This window comes from Andrena cerasifolii, chromosome 13 (assembly GCF_050908995.1).
Source record: "Andrena cerasifolii isolate SP2316 chromosome 13, iyAndCera1_principal, whole genome shotgun sequence".
Taxonomy (NCBI): domain Eukaryota; kingdom Metazoa; phylum Arthropoda; class Insecta; order Hymenoptera; family Andrenidae; genus Andrena; species Andrena cerasifolii.
Genome location: NC_135130.1, coordinates 8,541,255 through 8,567,569, shown reverse-complemented (window position 1 = coordinate 8,567,569; position 26,315 = coordinate 8,541,255). Strand labels below are relative to the sequence as shown.

Sequence of the window (26,315 nt, the reverse complement as noted above, 5' to 3'; positions counted from 1 at the left end):
GCGGGCCACGAAGTCTCCGCCGCGCGGTGTCGGAGATTGGGCGTTGGAACTTGGTGGGGGAGGTATTGGGAAATTTTCTTTTCTTTGGGTGAAATTTGGGGTATTCGGGATTTGGGGTACTTTGAACTTGGTGTATCTTGGACTTGGGATTCTTTGGATTTGAAATACTTTGGACTCGGGTGTGTACTTTAAACTAAAGGTACTTTAAATTTGGGATACTTTAGATTTGACAGACTTTAAATTTGGGATACTACGGACTTGAGGTAATGAAAATTTATGAGGTGAATAGTAAAATTGTCCATTTGAAGCCGTGAGTATTGAAAGGACTTTTGTAGGTAGTAACATTGACGAATACCATGCTCCCACAGAATCCTCAGATTTAGTTGAAAAATGGAGTACAATCGTCTGCTGCTTAGACCTCAATCTGTTCCCACCTCTAGATATAGCATCGAAAAAGTCCCTCACCGTGAACTTTGCTCATTTCCCACCGTGTTACGATCATGTTCGGAGTATTACATTCTTACTTCCTACTTTGTTGCTTCTACGGTAGATAACGGGAATTTATTGAGCTATGTCACTCTGAAGTGCATCAGGAGATCTAACTCTACATATAATATTTTTCAAAAATTCTCTCGTATCTTCTGCCCAAAGAAACATTTCTAAACAATTTCAAACAATCTATACCAAGTGCTTTTATAATGTAGAAAAATGAAAGAAACTTTATAACTTACATTTCTAGATTTTCAGTAACTTAATACTAAGCTTTAATTATTATATTTGATAGTATCACTAGCTTATTCTGCTTCTGATATTAAGATATAATCCTGCCTGACAGAACTATCCTATGTCTATTCCCAGTCACAATTTAAACTTTCCTTCGCCCACTCCTGTACCTCCGAAGAAATCCCCAAGTAGAACGTCCGTAACGCGCGCGACACGTCTGACTAATCGCGCATTGAAATCCCTTGGAGCCTAAAAATGACTCATCAGTGACTCCGTATTTATTCGCAATAAATATCTACCGCTGAACACTCAGACCCAATGAATCGCACGTATCAACATTTATACCGTGTTTTAGGAAATTGTTTGTTTAATGCATTTCGTTAAAATAATATAATTCGGTGCGTCAATACCGAGCAACTTCTGCCCCATTTATCGACATGTCGTTGCAGCAAAGCTCGCTGGAAACGTGGATTTATGAAGTGAATTTCCCAAAGAAACTTGCGTGAAAATTAATAAATAACCTGATTTATCGAAACTCTCATATCCCAGCTTATTCCGTTGGAAAACTCGCAATCCCCAATGGAGGAATGCTCGTTAAGTAATTTGCGCAACAGCTCCGCTCGCGTGGCTCGCGGGAATGTTTAAAAATCGAGCTCCTTGCGGGGCCCATGGATCGTCCTGTATACAAAATCGATATCCTCCGGGGTTCGTGGTTTTACATCCGAGATTTATCATTTTTTCAGTATCGGAAAAGGATTAGTGCGGCATATAGGGATTCGCTAGTTCCGCCCAACGAAGATATATGCGTTCTGTCATTCCACATTTCCAGATTTATCACTTTTTCGTTTTCGAAATGCGCGCACCGCCTCGCCTTCCTCTCCGCTTTTATTTTTTTTTTCCACCCAAGCGCCGGACACACGTTAAACTTCCGCGCAATATTCCGCGGTGTAAAATGTCAATATTAATACATCGTTATGCAAAAGATTAATCGAGGCGGCGATGTTGGTTGCACGCGCGTGCGTTTCACTAAATCTTCTCCCCCACTTAAATCCAATGAATTCTTCGATATTAACACTAACTATTAGATAAATATTAAATAAATAAATAAAATTATTAGATAAATATTAGATAAATACATAAGTATTTATACTTATTTTAAAAATTCTCAGTTTATTTAATACTCATGGAATTACAAAAACACAAGAAAATAAGATATAGGTACTCTATCTATACAAAACCAATTAAGAAGAAATTAAAGTAACTAAAATCCGCGGCAAATATAAATTATAAATCATTATCTCATTTAATATTTTTCTTCCGGAAATATGAACTCACGAAGATTTACAGTAAACTTTTACTACAATATACTTGTGCCAGTGGCGATATCAATTAAAAATCTTACCGTTTATAATTAAATAATTACTTAGTCTTCATCTTTACATATTAATTCTAGTATCTAATTCCGGTTTTTAAAAAAAAATAAATTTTAAACTCTTCAACTTTAAATCTCCAACCTAATTTCCGCGTTCGCAGCCCGTTCCCCAGTTCTGCATCCTCGCGAGGGCTGAGTGTTTCGCGAAATATCGGCAACGACGCCGCAGCCAATCATCGTTAGAGCGCGGCAGCTCGAGCCGGCTCCAGATCTATTAAGACTATTACGCGGATCACTGTTCGAATTGCCAGCTATATCCGGCGGCATGATTCAGTTAGCCGCCACGCTCGGCGAAGCGTCGCGCAAAGTGCAGCGACGGGGTCAGCTGCACGGGGGTAGGGGTGGGTGTCACGGTGCTCCCGGACTTTGGCAAACGAGCCGCTGCCCACCCCTCCGGCTATTAGAATCTAATACAGCAAAGTGAACGTCGGAGCGTTCGCGAGTTAAAGAGCGTGACACCCACCCCTCGCGCGGCTCGTAGGCGCGTATCAAGCGCGTGTATCAGCCGGGGTGCGCGCGTGGGGGTGAAGCTGAACCCCGGAGAGATGGGGTAACAAGTTGAAGTGCTCGGCAATGGAGAGACGAGAGGAGAGCAGAGGGGGTGGAGGGCTGCGGAGGGTGCGGTGGTGGATGTAAACGGTGGCGGGGGATGGTGGGGCTGGGGGATAAATAGCGGAGGGTAGAACTCGAACGGAAGGAACGGGCTTAGATGGTGTTTACGCAGCGGTGGTGGTAGTAAAGTGGTGGCCTCCGCTGCCACCCTCTTGCACCCCTTCCAGCGGACCCGGGGGTAGGCCGCCTGGAGGGGTGGAGTTGTTTACGGCGGAGTAATCTGCTCGTCGACGGATACCAATATCGATGACGTCAATTAGTACGAGCGAAAGCCTCCTACCCGCTTTTCCTCCGCCATGTATCATCATGGTGGTGTATGTACGTACGCCGGTGGCGGCGCGGCGTGGCGTGGCGTGATAAATCACGGCAGCAGGCGGCGTGTGTTCCCTTCATTCACCTCCCACAACCTCGTACCCTCGGAATTGGCCCACATGTACTTGACTCCATAATGCCCGATTCCACGGCAGCTCGATTACAACCTCCAGACTTTATTTCGCGCGCCTACGGTCTTGCCGGACCTATACCGAGCCGCCTATACCGAACCTTTCTACTTCTCGACAGCCCGAGCCTCGGGGATAGGTCACAGGCGCTGGTGCCTGCTTCCGGGAAAGATTTCTACCGGGGCACAGTGGGGAACTTTTGCGATTTTATGGCCAAAACTACAGAAATGAAATTTTTTAATTTTACAAATTTAATACAAATGTCAATTGCAGAACTATATCCATTTTCGTCGTCAAAACCTGAAAACTTATTTTTAATATATAAAATTCGGCACTTTTACGTTCTAATATATGAGGAACTAAATTATCCAAAAAACAGCACTTATAAAAATTACGAACGATAAAGATCTTTTTATTATTTACATTTATACACTTTTTTCTTTGTTCGAACATGCCTCCACAAACATATATAATACAAACAATCAAACAGAGGATCGAAGCTGAATGAAATCGTTTAAAAAAGAATAAAAAGGATTGTAATGTATAATATGTGAACCAGTCTCGGTCACAGTTATGTCGTATGTTAGACAAGACACACTGGATCGTGTTTAAAAAAATGCATTTAATTGCAAGATTAGCAACTATTAGCAATTAATAATTGCATTTATAGAATTAAAATAGTCCAACGTAAAATAGGAATGAAAATCATTGCAGGATATTATGGGATTGATAACTATTTTATATATTGAAAATTGATTCTTACATGAAAGGGTTATTTCTAAAACACTACTTGAAAAATTGTATAAATTACTTATTAAAAACCGAAACACAATTACTTTGAGTACAAAAAGATATCTTACGCACCACCAGGAACTGAATCCATGCCTTGAAATTATTTTCAGATCTTTGGATAACACAATATAAGTGTTAGCAACTTGAAAATCTGGATTAATTCTTTGCAATCGGTCCAACTTCACATGAACATAAACATTTGCGAGTCTATACGAGCTTTGTATTAAAACATTTAACAGTAAAATTGGTGGCATTCTTCAATCGACATTTGCATTTATTTTGTCGAAATCAAAAATTTATTTTGTGCCGTTTCGGCCATAAAATCGCGAAATTTCCCCACTGTGCGGAGGGTTGTTATAACTCGAGGGCGGTAGCCACCGCGACCTATTCTTCCTATTACGTTTTATGCCGCGCGTAATTGCCACGGATCAATGCCGATATTTCTTCGGTATCGCGCTCCCTTCGGCGGGATCGGTCGAACGTGTTCGGAGGTGGCTCGTTTTAGAAACTGGGATATTGGGACTTTCCGCACTCGGGGGGCTCTTTGATCTCGAGTTTACGAGGCTTGTCAATGTTTTCGCGCTGATATGGCTCGGGCTGCCGAAACGAAGAATTTCGGAAGGATTCTCGAGGCTGAGCTTCCATTTAACATCTACTGAAGACACTATGATAGCGTATGATAAATAGAGCGATGTCGGAAGGCGTTGCTGATTATTCCTCGATGCTATCTTTCCCGCAGTCATAAACGCTTGTCCAATTTTCCCGGCGCGTAAAAGGCAGAGGGAGCGTCGGGACCGAGGCTAAAAATCCGACTGATCAAATCGGGCTTCTATGAAGGGGACGAAGTAATCCTCGTAACACCCTCGAGTGTTTCCTTGATCAAATTTGATGAATGTATCCGTATCACTGTACACACGTATTAATATTCCCCTCCGCATAATTCATTCAGCCTGCAGAGATCAGTGCTCGGCGCTTAGGAAACAAAGGAGGACACGCATCGCAGATGGGATCAATAAGATTTGTCTCCGGGACGGCTCGAACCGGGCGAGGGGGGATTATTTAATTGACTTTCGGCTCTTTTCACACCCCCCCAAAACCCCTAAGAGGCGTTCGAGTATAAGTTACTCGGTTAACAGTAGTTTAGAGTTTAAAATGGATCTCGGTGAAGGAATGAAAATAGTGGGAAGGTGTCACCGAATTTCCGGATCCTTTCCGTGTAAATCAGGAATGTGGTAGACACGCTTGCTCTGTAATCGTTAGCTAGTCACCGAATTCTCGGTAGCGTCGCAGAGTGATAGACCTCGGTGGAGGAAGATAGTCGGCTGACCGACGTAATCCCCGCGCCACGACGTGATCACAATTTTATAAATCAATCGGTCCAAAGTAATTCCTCGTAATATTACAAAGTGCTCGGAGCAGAATGTTTCTTCAAATAATAAGTAATGCGATCCGCGAGAATGGCAGAGGGTAGTAGTTGGCTGTTGGCGATAATGCGCTCCTCTGTATTCCGTTCTCGTGCCCGCTTCCCCATATCGATATGTTTCCTCGCCCTCCACACCCACCCCCTTTCGTCCATCCACCCCCCTCCGCGACCGACCATTTGGCTTCACTCGAAGATCAAATGGCTTCACCGATTCGCGTTATCCCCAATATTCTATTTTTATTTCGGAATCAAATTTCGCCAGGGAGGGCAAATTTTACGACCCCTTCCCCCTCTCTCTCTCTCTCTCTCTTACCGCACGCAGGAGGTGGGAGGGATAAAAACCACCCTTCTTGGAATTCACTTTTAGATCGCCTTGTGTCTTGATTTCGCCCCTGCCCCGTCGAATGAATATCGATAATGGCACCGTGGTACCTCTATTCTGGCGATATCGTCCACCGTATCGCACATCCCGAAATTTCACCCCCCTCCTTTCCCTTTGCGTTCCGTCTTCCACCCTCGCGAGATTTAGAGGGCCGAAGAGAATTTTTCGAACGTTCCTTCGGTTCACGATTTCGACGGGATGGTGTTGCTTTTATGGGAACTTTCATTTCGGATATCTGGAACGCCACTTTTCGGTATAGGCAGTATTAAACGGTAGCGTCTAGCAGGCGCATCAATGTTTGGCCCGACGCTACAGTGGCCTGTGATACGCGAAATGTCGGGTGGCGGCCTGTCCAGCAGCGTTCCCTGCATGGATAAATGCACTATTTGCGTGCATCAAACCGGGGATCAACATACATTTTGTTGTTGGCGCTGGGACAACCGACAGACGTGACGTTGCTAGTTTGCGAATAACTGCGATACTGTTTTGTGTGCTGGAAGCTGCTAGAACCAGGAGTTGGAGGATGCACCGTCACTGAGAAACGGGGGCATATTATAGGAGGTCCTTTTGGAAGAGGTACCTAGTGATTAGGTACCTGTTGATTAGAAGCTTAATTATTAGATACGTAACTTAGTTGGGTACCCGATGATTAGGTTCCTAGTGACCAGGTGCCTAGTGACCTGGAGCCTAGTGGCAGCGTCCCGAGTTGCCTAGTGATTGCCTAGTGATCAGGTGCCCAGTGACCAGGTACCTAGTGATCAGGTTCCTAGCGACTAGGTGCCTAGTGGCAAAGTGCCTAGTGATCAGGTTCCTAGTGACTAGGTGCCTAGTGGCAAAGTGCCTAGTGATCAGGTGCCTAGTGATTCTAAATCTACCTAGATGCAGATGTACATTTCCAAACCTCTGAACAATATAACTATCACTAGGAATAATTTAGAGTAAAAAATGCATCATTAAACCGCAAAATATTCTTATTTCCCACAGCACACACTTAAATGAATGTAAATGGGCAAAAAGGCGGGGAAATTACGTTGCCGTTAATCTGTTAAATAAATAATATGTCCGTCCAGGTGGAATACGTGTAACGGCAACCGTACGATTAATTATTTCAAAGCTCGCAAAAGGAAAGTCAGACCACTTCGATGACCCGGCGAGGACGGTTCCCCCAGGAGGCCACGGTTGCATCGACCTATCCCGAAACGCGGCGCTCGGCTCCGTTTCCCGCGTACACGAATTGCCCGTCCGACCTTAAAAATTTATCGACGTGTCAATGAAACGGTTACCATTTGAATGATAAGCGGGCTCAATGATGCGGAAGGCGACCGAGTGGATGTCACACACACACACACACACGGCTCTCCACGGATCATTAAACATCGCGCTCGTCCTCCGCTGATTTTCAGTTTTCTACTCTTCTTCCCGAATTCCTCGTGACACGATTCTGAATCCATTACGAAACACACTGCAGCCCCCCCGAATCAAGTGCATTAATGTGAAACTTTATTCGTTCCTTTCAACAATGACGATAAAGCTGCTTCTAACGTCGCCACTGCGGAGATACTTTCGCGGATTCCGATTCTTCGTGAAAAAACACTTCGAAAATGTGAAGTACCAGTTCTCGAATCCACTTACCATTTTCGAGTAAAATCACTTCAAAGATCGCTGCGCCGCAGAGCGCGCAACGAATTTGACATCGATTTTCTCGAAAACGAAGCGTCGTAGGAAAAAAATTTATTTTACCATTTTGATGCAGTTTTTATAGTATTATCGATTTAATGCGATGGAATTATTAATACACCATTGGTAAAGCGCAGATTTCCGGGGGGGAGGGGAGATAAAATTGCGCGGTAGATCGACGCTATTAGTGAATGAAAAGTTGAATCGGTTATTTAGCTGCAATAACGACGTTAATTTCGGAAACGTTATAGATCGGCTACACATGATGGGCGCACCGCCACCCGCGGCCGACCGCATTCGATATAAACACTCTCATTTGGTAATATATCTCATTAAGGCCTCATTGATCCACCTCTCGATAAATTTATCCGGTAGTTTAGAATGATATGCGAACGGCGCTTTACCGATAAAAACCTAACGCAGTTGGTTTACTGCGGTGGATTCGGCGGCACCGTAAATTCATAGAAAAGTGAATGAAATTGTCCATTAATTGGCGCTTCGACCACGCGATAATAAACAGGAGCTACCGTTCCATTAATTAACACATTGAATGATTTTTTATTATTTTTATTTATTCACTTATCACGGGTAATAAACCTTTGGTACATTATAACGAAATGAAACGTGACTAGTAGAGGACGGACAAATAAGATAACATTAATATAAAGATCAAAGTGCAGAAATAGCAAAGAAGATAACAGAAAGAGATGAAATAACAAGTTTAAACATTGAACAACTTAAGGTAGTTCCTGAATAATCCAACTAAATTCAGGAATCTTTCAAATTTCCTGCAAAACTAATTCGGAATACGAGAAACCCTTGTACAAAGTTCAAAATCAATTTACCACATAGTAATGGAGAAATTGTTAATTAAAGTTGATGCATTTTAACGCACTGACAGAATCAGAAGAAGATGGTTATAGTTTCGGTTATTCTTCTGAAACAGGAAAACCAAATTACAGAAGTGCACCAAAATTGGAACGAAAGTACATCGAAATGTCAGAAAATGAATTTATTAGTTAAATACCCATAAAAAAATAGGTTTACGTGCAAATTTTTCAGAAACTACGTAGAGCAGTCGACGTGGCAACCTACGTCACTTCTCTAACCAATTTAATAATCTATTTTCGTATTACAGTTATTTATATTAACATTGAACTTTTTAAAACATATATACATGATGTTAGAAATTATTATTATTATTTCTATACTGTCGTGCTACTTTATATTTATCATTTATTACCCAACTCTAATTTGACTAACATAGCTGGTTAGGAACTACTTTAAATGAACAAAAAATATAGGGGTGAGAGCTCGTCAGAGACGTCCACGGCGCGCAAGTCCCTCGGCGTGTTTACGCGCCGACGCCAGGCGAAGAGTTAAGAGACAGAGCTTACAGCGAGCGTCCTGAAAATTAATTCGATATAGGCAGCAATTTCTAATGGACCATTTAGTCAAGTGAAACTCTGACGTCCCATTTAATTCCACGCGGAACATCCACTTTGATCACATTTCCCATTTTGCCTCCCTCGGAATGACGGTCGCGTCCAATCGACAGAGGAGAGGGATAGGAGCGGTAATAAGAGCAGACAAGCAGCAAAGCGGAATAATGGCGGAGGAAAGCAGGGCGAAGACAGGGAAAAGTCGAGTATAGGAGTCGGCACGGAGGGAGATGTGACAGGGTGGAAAATGTGAAAATGGCAGAGGCTCTTTAGCTATCAATCTACGGAGCAGCGTCCTCCGGCGCTGCCAATGCCTGGGACAGTGTCACGTTCTGGAGTAGCCTCCACTGAACTTCTAACGTTCAGGGCAGTCTCTTATAAGCTTCGGATGGGAAGATAATCCCCTGCTTTTGCATAGAAACGAGCTGCAGCCTTCCTCCTCAAGCTACCAATCTCTTGAGCAGCCTCTTCTAAGCTCCCGATGTTCGGAATACCGCATTCCTGCTATTCAGAAATTTCCACTCTCAAGCTTCTAGCATCTAACATACCCCCAAGTTCTTAGTTCTTTTAAAAATCTTCAGTTACCATTTTCGATTTGCTGACCAACTAAATTTATATCAGGTCCAGCTTTCGTCCCTGTTAAATCCCCACTCTAAATGGACTCCAAGGGGCGTCCGAGATTTTAACAAAAAAATTCAGGTCTGGCTTGCACCCCAAGCCTGCCAACTTCGAAACGCGTGTCCATGCAAATTCCGCGATTTCGCTCGCGCTATCAAGATGTGAGTCACGCCCGTAATCTTTCGTATGGTAAATTATCCGCCAATATCAACGCGATCAGATACTACTGCGGTATTATCTGTTACCAGATGGGGAGGGTGGGGGGGGTGAACGGATAGCCGAGGAGAGAACAGTCGACGGTGTTCGTGGGGGCGAGAACGAGTAAGGAGAGTGTCAGAGAAACAGGGCAGAGGGTTGAAGGCAGAGGGAACCAGCGTACGTCATGGGAAGAGAGAGATGGGGAGAGATTGGCACTCCACCCCCTCCGGAGTAAGGGCTTTGCGCAGTTATAAATGCGGTTTTGTATCTAGCTTTACAGGACAAAGTAATGGGCTTAGATAATCCTGATTTAATAAATCGAACAGTTGCGAGGTATAACCTCGGGGGCCACCCTCTCCCCCGTCGACCCCCCCCCCCCCTCTTCGAAACGTTTACAACGCGTGCGTGACTAACGCGTTCAAAAACAAGATGAATGAGTCCGATGGTAGGATCCTCCTTCCCATTTACATTTCACCACTATATTTCTTGCCGAGAAAAAATCCCCGAAAATACCAATCGAAATCTCTGCGACTGTTACTCGCTAAACGAAATCCTCCGAGGATTTGCCGGCGGGTTGCTATGGTTCCAGGGGTAGCCATGTGCAATCGTGCTCCTCTTTCAGCGAATGATACGAGTATCTTGGATGATTTCTCTTTTATCGACTTAACAGATTGGAGATATTATTTTTTTTATTTTTTTTTGGTTTACGAATGATTCTGATAAGGGAAGGTAGGTAACCTGGAAGTTCAGAAAATTATGCAGCTTTGTGCACAAGTAGAGTAGTTCATGGGTAAGACAAACCTATTTTTTTATTGGTGCCGTAGTGCGGTTTTGGGGGGTGATATCACCCCTTGACGAAAATGCAGAATTTTCTTTTTCGTGGAATATCTCGAGAACGGTGAGAGATATCGAAAAGCAGTTTAAACAAAAGTGGCACCTGTTTTTTATATCTACAAAACTGCTTAGAAGTAATTATCGAATTAAGGATTGGTGGTGGGGGTAAGTTGAAAAATATGGATTTTTAATAATTATTTTTATGCCGTTTTGTAGATATGAAAAACAGGTGCCACTTTTGTTTAAACTGCTTTTCGATATCTCTCACCGTTCTCGAGATATTCCATGACAAAGAAACCTCTGCATTTCTTTCAAGGGGTGATTTCACCCCCCTAATACAATACTATGACACCAACAAAAAATAGTTTTCTTTTGCGAATGAACTATTCTACTTGCACACGAAGTTGCATAATTTTCTGAATTTCCGGGTTGCCTAACTTCCCTAGTGATTTCTATGTATTTTTTGATCGACGATTGTACTGTCGATCAAGAGTGGATCGTTTAATCGGCCGTTCTAATGTTAAACGTTCAATTTGGGGGCGTGCGCCGCGCAGAGATTTTAATGGGTTATTATCGGTTACTTGCGTCACGTTTTGGCCCCATTACGGTCTATTAAATTAGAGGTAATTCCTGGTTAAACAGTGCGCCGCCATAATGTTATCCGAAAATGCTGCTACGCCCCCGGGGGGATCGTTCTCGAAGATATATAACACAAAGATCCTCCGCTGAGATTGATCGATCGTCATCATCGAATTTAAACAATAACCGCGCGCATATAAATTGTAAAGCGTGATGCTCGAAAATGCGACGAGGGCCAATGAAGATAAAGTTCGAAAACTGTTGCTCGGCCGTAAACCGCGTGCCACGGAATCGCGTTGCAATAAAGCCGACCATAAATGAAAGTCGAACGTTTGATCTCGAAATGAAGCACGATCTTCAATCCCAGTGGCCCTAGTAGCATCGCCAAGTATCAAGCACACCACTGTCCTCGCGGGCTGCGTAATAAAAATTCCCCCCTGACCCCTCTACACCCCCTCTCCCTCCTTTTTTTTTCACAGCGCCTCTGCCAGTTTTATCGAAGGGCGATAAAAGGTTCGATCGATGACCCGTGATCAACATATCGCGCGGTGAAATCGCGCGGACGAATTATTAAGTCCAGCTCCGCCGAGGGACATTTCTCCCCGACACCCTTTATCTGGCAAGTGTGTCCTTTGGCCCTTCGTTCCTGAGATTTCCAGGATTTCAATTCACCCGAGTAGAATCTCGGGCTCTTACGAAAATAAAATACCAACTACTAGGGAAAAAATCCCCAGGTCCCTTCGGTTACCCTTCTACTTACAGTGCCAACTAGGGTAGATGTCCCAATTACCGTGCTTTGACGCCGACTTGCTCGCGAAGGAATTAATTACTGGCTTCTCTTACCTTAATTTTGCTTGGTGAAAGTTTATATCGGTGTCTTGAACTTTTCTCTTTATTAAGGCATTTTTTTCGGGTTGAAAATTTTAATTTTTCGTATTTTTTTAATTGAAATAAAAATACATGTTTTTCTCCCAATTATCAGATTCACTTTAAAAATACGAGAACGTTTCAAAAGTGCTCATTTTGCTATTTTTTCGTAAAATTTCAACCTTTTATGATATAATAAACACTTTACATAAGTGCAGAACATGATAATTATCAATTTATTCACTTCTGTAAAGTACGCGTTCCTTACCGTTTCCGTTTAGGTAAATCCATCGAAATCTTCATATGCATTTTTGAATTTTTTTTACTATGCTTTAATTATTTCAAAATGCAACCTTCTCGTGTGTAACACATACATTAATAGTTTAACTTAATTAAAAAAAAATTCTCTCCTTATTTATTTATGCGATTTTTTCTGTACGGCTTCTTTAAGCATAAACGCACGGTAATTGGGACATCTACCCTATGGCATTTGCAATGGATCCTCGGAACGTCCTGATAGAATCCACCTGACCGACCGGCTGGGAGGGGATGGCGGTGAACAAGAACAGAGGGAGGGTCCGTTTTAAACGGGAATCGACGTTTCAGCGCTCGCCGAGGTCCGCAACGACGACAGTCAATCTCCCCAGATTGTCTGAGCTTCCTTTCTCTCCGTTATCTTAATTCCTCCAGTGTTTTAATTTTCATCCGAACAGCCATTAACTTTTACGGCTGGCCGTTTACTTTTTAATTCGTTTACCGCCTAGCGCCGGCCGCTTATATCTTTAATTTAAGCTCTCGACTTGGCGGCCATTGAACAAGCCTGCGGATTGGCGGGAGAAAAGAGGGGCGGCCGGAGGGAGGGTTGTGGGGGGGTGGACAGGGGAGGGTGGAGTTTAGCGGGGTCACGCGGCGGCTGGCATGGATAGAGGGTGGTTTGTGGGTGCAATCGGTACGCTCAAGTCCCGCGCTCCCCTGACGCCCGTTACGTTAATTAAATACATTGTTGTGGGGACACGGACTCCTGCCGCGTATTTCCAGCCTTTATAGGATGTATACGGGACCACCTTCGAGTCGCCTTCCGCCCCAGCCCTCCACCTCCTTCGAGGTGTATATACTTCGTTAATCCCGCCGCCTTTCTCCACTCGGCTGTACCTCCATTTTGATTGGCTCGAATAATAAGCCCGTTCTTATTTCGAGGATGTACCACTCGTGGGTATGTTCCCTTTCTTCTTCCACTACCTGCTTAGCAATGCCTAAATGTTGGAGCAGTTGGTGTACCAAGCAATAGTGACGTGGGATGATTGAATAGGGATATTTTTGTAATGCCTCCTCCCTTTAATTCCTTGTACAAGTGTCACTACTACTTTGCAGTGGCGCGCTCGGGATTTGATTTTGGTGGAGCCGAGTTGAGCGGATAAAATTCAGTAAAATTCATTAGGGATTATAAAAATTTATGTGAAGAATAAAATCCAGTTTTCTTTTTTGTTTTTACAAAGCCCCTTTTTCGGGGTACCAGGGTCCCTCTGGGCGCGCCAATGCTTTGTACAGTAAGAAGCTAGTTTTAAATCCCACCCTTTTAAGATTGTAACGGCAACCAGGGTGGCGCGCAAGGTGCACCGGTTGCCGTGCTACCAGGGCCACCCAGCTTGTCCTTCTAATTAAGAATCGCCGCGGCAGATCGCGATGGACAGGCTTTCAGGAAGGCTGATGTTTCTTTTTGCAGGTGTGGTTCCAGAACAGGAGGACAAAATGGCGGAAAAAGCACGCGGCGGAGATGGCGACCGCGAAGAGGAGGCAGGAGGAGGTGGAGGGTGTCGTCGCCGAGGGCGAAGATGGATGTAGTGACACGGAGGCCGATGGGAACAGCGAGACTGCGGCGAAGAGGCTCAGAAGGGAGCTCGAGCAACAATACAGGCATTAAGGAGTGTAAAAAAAAAAAAAAATAACGTACTCGAAGTAACGAAAGAAAAAGACTAGGTTACAGACTCCTACAGTGGAGAAATGTGACCGTGGGGGAGGATTTTCGTTCCCTTCGTCTGTTTCTACTGCCTCGCGTCGTTGCGAGAGAGATATGGAGAACATCGACAACCCAGTGATTTAGAACGATTTTTCGTTACCCTTGAGAGACACTGTGTCTTAAAGTGATAAGCTTCATCCAGCTTCCCAATGTAATTGTTTATAAAAATTATGAAAGACCATTGCCCTCCAGTTTGGGAGACGATCCCAGAATAGTATACCATACTTGTCGGCCATTAAAGTCGACCGCAGCGCCGCCAAGACTGACGGGTAAAGGAGATACTCGTGGTCCCTCGATTACTGCACCGACTCGCGCGCGACGCAGGAGCAGGTATCGAGGATCGAGGCATTGTGCTCCTGAAACGCATTAATTTGAGATGTTACTGTGGAAATGGGGCATGCTGGGGAAACCAAAGATTAAGGGTTATTAATTAGAAAGAAGGTATACATTTTTCGTTTGCAATTTAATTTAAAAAAATCAGAGGCAGATCTTTTCTGTCTTCGTAGAGCATTTGATTAATTTAAATTAATGAGCTTTCATGGCACAATGTCGAGGCTGCTGTTCCCACAGACCTACTAGCTACCTATTCTCATTTCCAGACGCTTCAAATATATTTTTCTTCCTTCCTTGGATTACCCGCAGCAATTTCTGAATGTTTATAAAAGTCTATCGCCATTTGTATATATTTGTACACGCGTAACGAAGAATCGACTGTGCCATCTGTCTCGACGTGCCGTAAAGCTTGCACGAAGAATTGCTGCGACATAGTACGACGCTCGAAAACAGTGATAAATAATGAAATTATTTGCGGGATCGTAATGTTGCAGAGAAATATGCAGAGTGCGTTTTAAGGCAAGAGAGCTATTTCTTTCTCGTAAGAAACAATCGTAAATTAATAGCAAAATTCCATTCCATTTACCACTGATTTACTACCAGGTATATTAGCGAATCCTGTTTTGTCGATCTAGTCATGTGTATATCGAACAATTAACTTATTCTACGGTTACTTTAATTAATTTAGACGCTTTTAAACGATCTTAGGGTCACTAAGCACAATTGTCCCTATTGCATTTAATGAAAATTAAAAGTGTAGTGAAATGAGATTCGCTGAAGCACCCTGTATTTTGTGAAAGTAAGTAGTAACTCTCTTAAGGGCATCTTGCCTTAAAATTCGCAAATTCGATGAAATCCCTCATCGAGGCAATCCTACAAGTAATTGCTTTTAATAAAATGAAAAACACCGATTATCCAGTACTCAGTTAAACAGCACGATTGTATAATAAATGCATGCTATCAGGTTAACCCTCGACCAACGGATACAGGGTCCATTTTGACCCAGCTAAAAGCACAGGCTAACATAACCTAAAAAAAAAAATAGGAATTCAGACCAGAACGTGTTGAAACTTTACAATGCAAACTGAACCTAAAAACTCAGTAAACAAACCTCTTATCGCGGGTCAAAATGGACCCCGCGTCCACTGTCGGCGGTCGATCCATCCGCCAGCGAAGTGTCAGAAGCATTCGAAGGCTTCAAAAGCTCGAAATAAACGAAGAACGCCTAACAAAGACAGAGGACGAGGTATTTAACGCGACGATACCTCATCGCCCAGCTGTCTATTTACGTCCCAGTGAATTACGCCAATGGATATAAGCGGATCGAAGTGGATTTTGTATATTCTGTAGATACGATAAACGTGAATGTGATACTTAACATATTTAGTAAGGCTCCGACATAGATGTACGGGATGATTTTAACATAAATCGCAAAACTCCGGCAGCCTACCCCCTTCCGGCGAATCCCGCAATTAAGGACGCAAGAACGCCCGCCTCTTGATTGCCCGGCAGCCTCAGAGCACCCTGTTTTCACTTTCCAGCTATTGAAATTAGTTTAAAATTCCGCCGCCAGAGCTACTAAGCTGGCGCTCTAAGTGCAGCAGCGTATTTAAATCTCAACTTTTGTACAGAAGCTGTAAAATGCGAACTTCTTGCTTGGTTCCTTTTCAAATTAAATATCCTCAGTCTCTCGGACAATTATACTTTCGATGCTCCAGAAAACATCGTACGCCAATGCGACTGTCGAAGCTCGAGAATTAAGTGAGCAAGGTGCTTTGGTTTTTGGATCGAAGAGGTTAGGTTCCCGGAGCTTGAGCCGTCTATTTTAGGATCATCCTCAAGTAGGTACTCCCTAGTAAGCTAAAACTGAGGAACGCAATGATAGGAACGTAGATGTACCACGTATAAATATGTCTAATCGAAGGAAGCGTGGGCGTAAAGGACACTAGCATCGAATGCTGTATTCAGAGATTTCGAAAGCCTGCCTTGGAGTTTTCTCGCGACCACCCCTTTCTCTGTAACGATCTGCGTCCCTGGGTACGATCGTCGCGCTTTCCCAGCGAATTGCCGTCGAGTCCGCCGCGGAGGAGCGCCTAGGAACACGCGCCCAGCTATATTCGACTACATTCAGCATTACTCTGTACAGTATTTAGGTAAATCGCTAAGCGAAAGGTAGAGACAATCTGTATAAAGTATTGTATAAATTATACATACGTGTTATCTATCGCTTGTGTATTATATCTCCAATTTAATAAATGGAATACGTATTATGGTAATTATGAAACCACCTTGTGCACGTTATTTCAGAACACCCTGCGAGATCTGGGAGAGCTTCTGTCGGGGGACGAAAGATCGGTGATGGAGCAGGCGTATCGGAATCGTATTTTCTTTTCATAGAGAGCATAGAAATAGAAGACTTTATAAGCGGCGAAGGTTATGGTGGTAGGTTTCTACTGTTGTCATAGGTTATGTTGTTATATAGTCCCTTTTCTGTTAATTGTCCCTAGACACGGGCAGCGCGCTAGGGGAAATCGAAGACGAAAATCATCAAGCCCGTCAGGGTTAGGCTATTGATAACGACATGCGGGGGTCGTAATGAACGATGTACCAGTGCGTTGCAGTGGGCGCATCAATCATGGCGGAGGACACTTGAATGACGTAATTTTTAACACATCGACCACCGATAAATCCGCGCGTCCTAACCACAAATATTGCTAAGAACCAGGAAACTTATTTATCGACGCTGACATTTCTGTTGAAACGCTTGAAAAGAAAGAGACCTACAGCTGGGGCCCTAATTGAACGAAATCTAAATCAAGAGAGAAACAACAATTAGGCGGAAATTAAGTTTGCAGGCTCATTAGTCGCCACCGATGCAGTAAAAATAATAATGCAGAGCGGTGGGGGGTATCAGGAGCGCAATAAACCGTGCAGAAGCACAGCCTGGCAGTGGTACAGGGCCCTCTCCTCCGCGGAGGGGGCTCCCGGAATTTTCGTAACCGGTATCGATTTCAAATATACGCACCGGTGATTAATGTTACGAGAGTTTTCGCGAGTCATAAAGTTAGCATTCGAAGGTAGAGAGAAAGAACGTTCTTACGGCTGTTCGACTCTCGACCGCCCACTCTCCTCCCCTCCCCCCCCCCCGCCCTCCTCCGTGTCACCAACCCCCTAGTAGACGCGAAACGGAAATCCCGGAAGGCATCGACGCTGTAAATTTATCGCGGTGTTAAGCCGTTAATATTTGCCGTCGCCGGCTTTAAATCAATGGAAAATATTCTAATTGGAATATGAAAAAAGTTGGCGCGGCCCCCGCCGCCGTGACAGAGGGTGCCAACAGCGCTAAAAGGGAGAGAGAAGTCGCGCATTACAGGATAGAATATAAATTGTCTTAACGAGATCGGGGGCAAGAGAAATGGCAAAAAGTTTCCGAGCGGATGCCGTTCGCGCGATGCCCGTGTATATTGACCTATAGATTTCAACCCCTCCCCAGGCCTCGTCCCTCTCCCGCCACTTGGCTAACTACAAAGCAAGTTTACTAATTTCCCGAATCGCCCTGAGAACGCGTGTGTCGAGCACTCCCCCCACTTGCCAGCGGCCCCCGGTTCGTCGCGTCCCATTAATATCGCACGATCCATTAACATCTCGTGAATGGTACGTCAAGGAACGCCGCTGAACATACGCGTACTACTGTACTGGTAATTACGCGGATCAATTTATGAGCACGGAATTGATAAGAGGGTTTTGAGTCGTTCTACGTGGTAGTGTATGAATATCTTTGAATATCACCTGCGGATTTGGGCCTTGGAAGGTGAGATTCAAGTGGGCTGGGTCTTGAGGCCCCTGGGAGAAGAGAAACCACAATCCAAAACAATATATGTAAGAAATTGTGCCTTGTGGCGGGATCTAAGAAAAACGGTTTGGGCCCGGTCTTGAGGCCCCAAAGAAAGTAACAGCCACCCCCAAAAGTAATGCAAGAAACAATTCCTGGAGATGCGGTCTAACTGGAGCTGCAGAGTTGAAAAAAAAGGAAAAGGGTTTAGGTCAGGTTTTAAGGCCCCAAAGAAAGTAACACATATCTCCCAAAGTGATATAAGAAACAGTTCCTCGAGGTGTTTCCCAACTAGAGTCGAAAGCAAACGGAAAGCGTCTGTGCCAGTTATGCTCATATTTCCCTCTCATTCATCCCTCTCCAGAAAGAAACACCACCCCCGGAGAACCGCTCCACCAGCGTCAACCGATGACAAGCAAAGTGTCCAGTATCTATGGGGGCATTAAGGGATGACTGCTGGAATCGCAAGGATCCTCAAGACCGCGGCACGCGCGCCCGTAAAAGCGCGCGCTATCGTACGTTTTCGAGATCGACCGATCGTGATCCCGACTGCCAATAATTCCTCCCCGGTAACCGGGCTGTCGCGAAATCCCCAGGTTTTACTCGGAATACCGCATTGATTAACTTATCTAATCTAATTTAAATGCGAGGGGCGCTGGGAAGAGGGGGGATTGTCTCGCTTCCGTTCCCAGCTCCCGGAGCTAAGAGGTTCGAGGGGGGGGGGGTTTGGACGATCGAGTGGAGGCTGTAAGGGATGAGAGCCTTGTGGTGTGCGGCCGATCTGCTGCAGAGAGAGGAAGGCTACAGGGGGCATTAAGCGCGATAGTGAAGGCGAGGAACGAGGCAACGAGAAAAATGGGGATCCCGGGGTGGATGTAAGGGTGGAGGCTCGAATCCGTGACGCAAGAGGGAGAGACTGGGGGCTACGTCTGGCGAGGAAAAGGGAAGAAGACGTCGATGGGGTTGCTGGCAGACAGAGACCCGGATGGAATGAAGAGGGGGAGAGAGAGAGAGAGAGAGTGGTCGCACGAGATAATGAGAGAAGCGAGGGTGAAACAAAATGAAGCGATCTAGCGTGGGCGGGTCGTAGGAGCAGTAATACGAGCAGGGTTCCGCCGTGTTGAGTAAGGCGAGTTAGGGCATACAAACCGCTGTGTAACGTATCAAATCGAGTGCTGAATCCGGGATTAAATCGGCGAGAACGGTACAAGGGGGCGGAGGGGTTGAACGACATCCGCGGGGGCCGCGCGAAGAAGACCTGCACGAGGGTGGATCCGCGTAGGTACAGTTTTGACTAACGCTAACGTCCGTGAGAATGGGACGCGGATCCTTAACTGGATCCGTTTAATTTGATTGCGAGAGAACGGGGCATGGGGGTAGCGAAAACTAAGCGGGAATATATTGTCGGATTTCTATAACAGCGACGCGGCTAAATAATTATTACATACGAGACAGTTGCAAAAATTAACTCTAAAAGTCAGCTATTTTTATCTGAAACAACAATTCGAAATAGGTCCGTTTTTAATTTTAAACCGATTTGCTGGAAACTTTGTTTTTTACAATTTTTCAGTTTTCACTTTCCTAGCATATTTTGGAATTTAATATCTGCTGAATGGGGTATTTTCTAGGAAAAGGAACTTTGGGTAAAAAAAGACGGGGGGATTGGTTTTCCACTAGTGACGTGGATAGAGGAAATCTAATTTTCTTTTTGCTAACAGCTCGTAACAGATCGCGCCTGAATAATTCGAGCCAGTGATATATGCCCCTAAGTAGTATAACGTATGATTGGCAGTACAATAATAACGGTGATTACGACAATATTGAAGCAACGGCTGACTTTGTTACAGACATAAATGGGGGATTCACTCCCCTGCTCGTGGACACCCTAGCCACCCTTAACTCACTGCATCAGCCTCGCAAATTGAAGGAGTGTGGCATTATTTCCATTCTACCGATCGCCTTATTACCAGCATACAGTGAGTCTCAAACATAACAATCTAATATTTAACTCAGCTTTAATTATTAAACGCACAGCAGGCATTAAAGGAAGTTTAAAAAAAGATACACCGCTCAACTTTATCATTCAACTTGCAGCTACGTAATAGCGCAATGTACAGGGTGTCCCGCAAGTCAGGATTAAATGCTCCATCTAATAGTTGGAAATGCTATTAACTGAGACAGCCAGCAAAATCGAAACTAGGAAGAAACTAAGTACGCTCGCAGCCACCCCCCTAAACATCGCTCGCCGTTCTTCCCTTCTCTATTTATCATCCGACTACTCATCTGCTGACTTGTTATTAAATTAATCCTTCGTTTAGTCAAATTGATGCATCGATATCATAGAGCAGTCATAACTCACCGGCACCCTTTCCGCCGCGATTAGTACACACGCAGCCGTTTTCACGCGCGACCCCTGATTCCAGCCGTACCAAAAACAGAGGGGTGGGGGGCGGGCCTACTCTGCAATTCCCTATTTGCGCCGATGCAGACTCCGCGCTATTTATTAACATCATTACTTATCATTTCAACCACTCTCGCGTCACGGTGACGTCACTGTAACAAATGCGCCCTACCATCACCCCCTGCCACCCCTAACGCGACCACCTTCGTCCGATAGATATCGATGATAAGTCGCGGAAAATTTCACCGATGACTCCTCCCTCTGATTAGACTCTGAATTAATCTCCGCGCTGCGCGACGCGCACCCCCAGTAGCCCTGTGCGTCCAGTCGTAAATGAAAACGCCACCCTTAATCTCGCAGAAAAAAGGAATTCCACGGGAAATTGTATGCAAAAAAGAGGGACACGGGCCGGACCTCTAGTAACGAACACGCTAGGCGGCTTCGTTATCGAAAAGTTTGACTCGATCAATCACGGAACGACAGGAAGCGAGCAGCGAGATCAGCGCGCGTAATTAGTATACGCGATAGAGACGTTGATGGTCGCCGGAAGCTTTATTTTCTTTTTTTTTTCTCTCCCCCTCCTCCAAATTTCCTACGCGGTCGGGCGGGGTGGCGCGCGGCGGGGGGTGGTTTTCAATTTGAATCGCGATTAATCTGACCGAATAATCTTACTGTATATTCCCGGGGCGGCCGGTCCTCCGATATTCGTTTGAGGGCATTTTTTAAAACTAAAACGCCCCACTTTATCGTGGCGGCGGGCAATTAATAATAACAGCGCAATCGGCCCGTATCTTTTATAACCTTTCGGGGTATAAATCGCGAAATTCTGGAATTATCAGGCGGGCCAGGAATGAAAGGCTATTTCCGTCGCGCGGAATCACGGGCAATATTTTACGCGGGGATTGGGGTTGAGCGCGGGACACATCGACGTTTGATATTTTTATGCAGTGGCGCCACCGCGGGGAGATTTACGAGGCAGATATGCGATCACAAAATGTCCGGCACTAAATCAAACATGTTGCATCGGAAAACATCAGAAATTATTATTGGGACTTTTATGGGATCGACGGGAGAGAAAGGAGGGCCGCAATGTAACGCGACGCGCCGTTTCATTGGGAGTATCTTCCTGGGAAATCTATCGCGGAATAAATCCTGATATATATACACAATATTATATATTAGGTTTCCTTGCTGCGTCGTAATCTTTATTTGCGGGGAGGGAAGAATTTTGTGGCTGCTTCAGTGGAACAGCGAGGGAGCGCAAAATTTCTGGGGATGATCAATTCGGTTGAAATGGCGGGATTGGAATTTCGAAAGAAGTGCGACTATTTTATCTATGCGATAAGTTTATTGAGATCCGCGTCGCGTGGTTATTAGCTTGGATATTTTGTTGAATATATTCTGCTGCAATGTCGATATTGGGATGTCAGGGATTAATATGTAGCAATTAGTGAAATTATGAGGATTAGTAGAATTTGAATTCAATTCGAATCGATACTAGCCACGCCCTCTACTTGCAGAATGTTTAGAGGTACTTGAATTAAATTCTACTTTACTTAACGTGCGTACTGAATTAACGATTGTAGGTAAGGTAGTACGAGTTGTTAGGATTGAATAGCGCAAACTTAGGATTGTTAAACAGTGATTATAGTTGTATAGTTTTCAGCATAGAGTGCGCCAGGCTGCGGGTCTATTCCATTCTGTACCTGTCGGTACGTCAGGTTCGTGGAAATCTCAATCGGTAACGGAAAGGGTAAGAACATCTGCAGAGATTCAATTAAGAAGTATTTATTCTTTTCCTTACAATAGTCGCATAAGAAACTTATCTTAGATACTCATCGATTGAGAAGGTGTTCGTAATTAGGCTACGTAATTGTCTGGACGCCTGAAAGTCAGGTGGCTCAATGAAACGACAGCCGTTTTAATACTACTAATGAAGGAACACAAGTTTTCCTCCCCTCGTTGGCGCAGGCCCTTTCATCCTTTATCCTTAGAAGAAATAAAGGCGAAGTCGTAACAGCGGGATGATTAATATCCAGCTGACAGTTTGTGAAACGGGCAGCCAATAAACGGGATAAAAATACTGGTGAAAAATAGCGCGCTCATTAGGGGTACAGTGACATCTGCGACTGCTTGCGTCGAAAGTCTTCGAGCGGCGCAGAAATGGGGGACAAGGAGGGCGAGGACAGGTTTATTAAAGTAATGGCGGATCATTTTAATATTCGAATAGGAGTGCGCGTTGCATTCGCTGTCCTGCGAAGCCTAATAACTCTTCAAGAGGGCCTTGTCTCTGCTCTTTTACAATCTCTGCACTTGAAGGCGCGCCTAAGAGTAGATGGCTATGAATTGCAGTTGCAATTCAATTATTTGGTAAGAGATTGCTGCAAATGGTTTACTGCAAAAGGATCAGTGATTTGAAATATTTCTGTCATGCATATAGGCACGGGAGAGTTATGGAATAGTTGTACATTGTTTAATTGTTTGATGTAAAAAAAAATATTGCAAGCTGTTTTTAAACTTCCCGCAAAAAAGGGACAAAGTGCATTAGCGTAACTAGTTAGGGGGTCGGGTGGGCCTGACCCTCCCCCCCCCCCAAACGCGGAATGGCCCATCCCTAGAAAATATCGAAATAAGTAAAAAACATTCATCTGTTAAACAATCAGTAATTTTTTATTCAGTTTTCTGTTTCTTTTAGTGTTAACTAAATATGTAGGTAAATGAATGTTATAAAATGTATATGTGTAGAAAGATTTTCTCTACCTATAAAAAAAGAGATTGCGGCAGAGAGGGGGGGGGGGTGAAGATGGGACTGGGCCTCTCCAGACAAAGGACAAACTTTTTCCACACTGTTGCAAATGAAATTCATACGAAAATTTTTGATTAACTTTTTTGTGCAACTACATTTCTTTTGTTTGAAGAGTCTACAAGTCTTATTATATAGTTTTTAAGTAGAAAAGAGTCATAGTTCTTTGGGAAAGGGAAGTAGTAAAGCAATGAGGTTAAAATAGAAATGTAGAATAGATTTAGAATAGATTTAGAATACCTACCTCTCGATAAGTTCATTTTGCTTTTTGAAAAGTGATATCATTTAAGTAAGTTACCTAACCTAATTCTTTTACCTGTGGTATTTTTTATACGTTTTCTGTACTGTATTGATGCGGTAGTAGAATTGCACAGCGTTTTAATGTATCCTACAATTCCTACATGAAGTAAAGGTTAAACTGGGAAGATAATTTAATTCTTTATACGCTTTACATGAAATTATGTTGTAAAATTTGACGTATTTTCAACAATAGACAAGTCAGGTTACTAAATAAAAATATGTTTCTTGTTGCAGGTGAAACTTGAGAATATTTCTCCATGGACAGGAACTTTATGTGGGCCAAATAATGGAAATCTCAGCTTTGAACACAAGAAAATAGTGATTTTATATAACCAACAAAGTGAAATTATATATATTTTACCTATATTACTATATTGTACGATTGTAAAAGCCTTTTATGCAAATAAAGTGAGAAAAACTAGAAAAAACTGTATTATTATTTAAAAATACCTTTTCCATATTCCTAGCCAAATTCCAAACCAATCACGCCCAATATCTATGGTATTTCCTTAAGAGACCACTCTACACCGAGGCGCAGCTCTTGTTCGCTACTTTAAGGCGATACCAGCTCAACTTTAGGATACCTCTTTTCGCTTCATGTTCTCCTGATACCTGGGCCAAAATCTGGCAAAAATTTTCAGAATGCACAAAATTGGGCTTTGTAACAGGAGAACATGATGTCGAAAGAGGTGGCACTAAGTAACGTCTTCGGAGAGAGAATCGAGGATGCCTTCGCAGCTGAAATTCAGAATACCTCTTTTCGCTTCATGTTCTCCTGATACCTGGGCCAAAATCTGGCAAAAATTTTCAGAATGCACAAAATTGGGCTTTGTAACAGGAGAACATGATGTCGAAAGAGGTGGCACTAAGTAACGTCTTCGGAGAGAGAATCGAGGATGCCTTCGCAGCTGAAATTCAGAATACCTCTTTTCGCTTCATGTTCTCCCGATACCTGGGCCAAAATCTGGCAAAAATTTTCAGAATGCACAAAATTGGGCTTTGTAACAGGAGAACATGATGTCGAAAGAGGTGGCACTACGTAACGTCTTCGGAGAGAGAATCGAGGATGCCTTCGAAGCTGAAATTCAGAATACCTCTTTTCGCTTCATGTTCTCCCGATACCTGGGCCAAAATCTGGCAAAAATTTTCAGAATGCACAAAATTGGGCTTTGTAACAGGAGAACATGCCGTCGAAAGAGGTGGCACTAAGTAACGTCTTCGGAGAGAGAATCGAGGATGCCTTCGCAGCTGAAATTCAGAATACCTCTTTTCGCTTCATGTTCTCCTGATACCTGGGCCAAAATCTGGCAAAAATTTTCAGAATGCACAAAATTGGGCTTTGTAACAGGAGAACATGATGTCGAAAGAGGTGGCACTAAGTAACGTCTTCGGAGAGAGAATCGAGGATGCCTTCGCAGCTGAAATTCAGAATACCTCTTTTCGCTTCATGTTCTCCTGATACCTGGGCCAAAATCTGGCAAAAATTTTCAGAATGCACAAAATTGGGCTTTGTAACAGGAGAACATGATGTCGAAAGAGGTGGCACTACGTAACGTCTTCGGAGAGAGAATCGAGGATGCCTTCGAAGCTGAAATTCAGAATACCTCTTTTCGCTTCATGTTCTCCCGATACCTGGGCCAAAATCTGGCAAAAATTTTCAGAATGCACAAAATTGGGCTTTGTAACAGGAGAACATGCCGTCGAAAGAGGTGGCACTAAGTAACGTCTTCGGAGAGAGAATCGAGGATGCCTTCGAAGCTGAAATTCAGAATACTTCTTTTCGCTTCATGTTCTCCTGATACCTGGGCCAAAATCTGGCAAAAATTTTCAGAATGCACAAAATTGGGCTTTGTAACAGGAGAACATGATGTCGAAAGAGGTGGCACTAAGTAACGTCTCCGGAGAGAGAATCGAGGATGCCTTCGCAGCTGAAATTCAGAATACCTCTTTTCGCTTCATGTTCTCCTGATACCTGGGCCAAAATCTGGCGAAAATTTTCAGAATGCACAAAATTGGGCTTTGTAACAGGAGAACATGCCGTCGAAAGAGGTGGCACTAAGTAACGTCTTTGGAGAGAGAATCGAGGATGCCTTCGAAGCTGAAATTCAGAATACCTCTTTTCGCTTCATGTTCTCCTGATACCTGGGCCAAAATCTGGCGAAAATTTTCAGATATCTCTAAAATCAGGCTTCGTAACAGGATAACATGACGTGGAAAGAGGTAGTGCAAAGTAATGTCTCTGAAGAGAAGTAGAAGCCTTGAACGAATGTCGATAGAGTTTGAGAGTAGTGAATGGGATATTTAAAGTAGTGCTTTAATGCGAAGATTTTTAAAACCACTCTGCGTGGAAGGATCTTTTTAGGTGTTCTTTTTAGCATATCTTTTATATGTGATTTGGAATAGGAAGGAGTAAGTAGTGCTCGCTAAATAAAAAAACTCTTTTACCACTTAACTGCAATTTATTCAAATAAGTGAAATGCAATACAATGAAATGTTGCAAGTGTAACTGGGTTAGGTCTGGGTTATGGGAGGGTTAGGGGTATCCGTTAGGGATTTCTCCACGAAAAAAAAAAAAAAAAGGTCTGGGTTAGGTCTGGGTTCGGCTGAAGC

At 43.8% G+C, this 26,315-nt stretch overlaps 1 protein-coding gene across 1 annotated transcript in view; it reads left to right on the top strand.

The window, feature by feature from the left end:
* Hgtx (HGTX homeodomain transcription factor) overlaps positions 1 to 14,014 on the top strand; it is a 33,615-nt gene extending 19,601 nt beyond the window's left edge. The window contains exon 4 of the mRNA XM_076825817.1: positions 13,743 to 14,014. Coding sequence (XP_076681932.1) covers positions 13,743 to 13,940 — 198 coding nt within the window. The 3' untranslated portion in view covers positions 13,941 to 14,014. The remainder of the gene's footprint in view (positions 1 to 13,742) is intronic.
* The last annotated feature ends 12,301 nt before the right edge of the window (positions 14,015 to 26,315 follow it).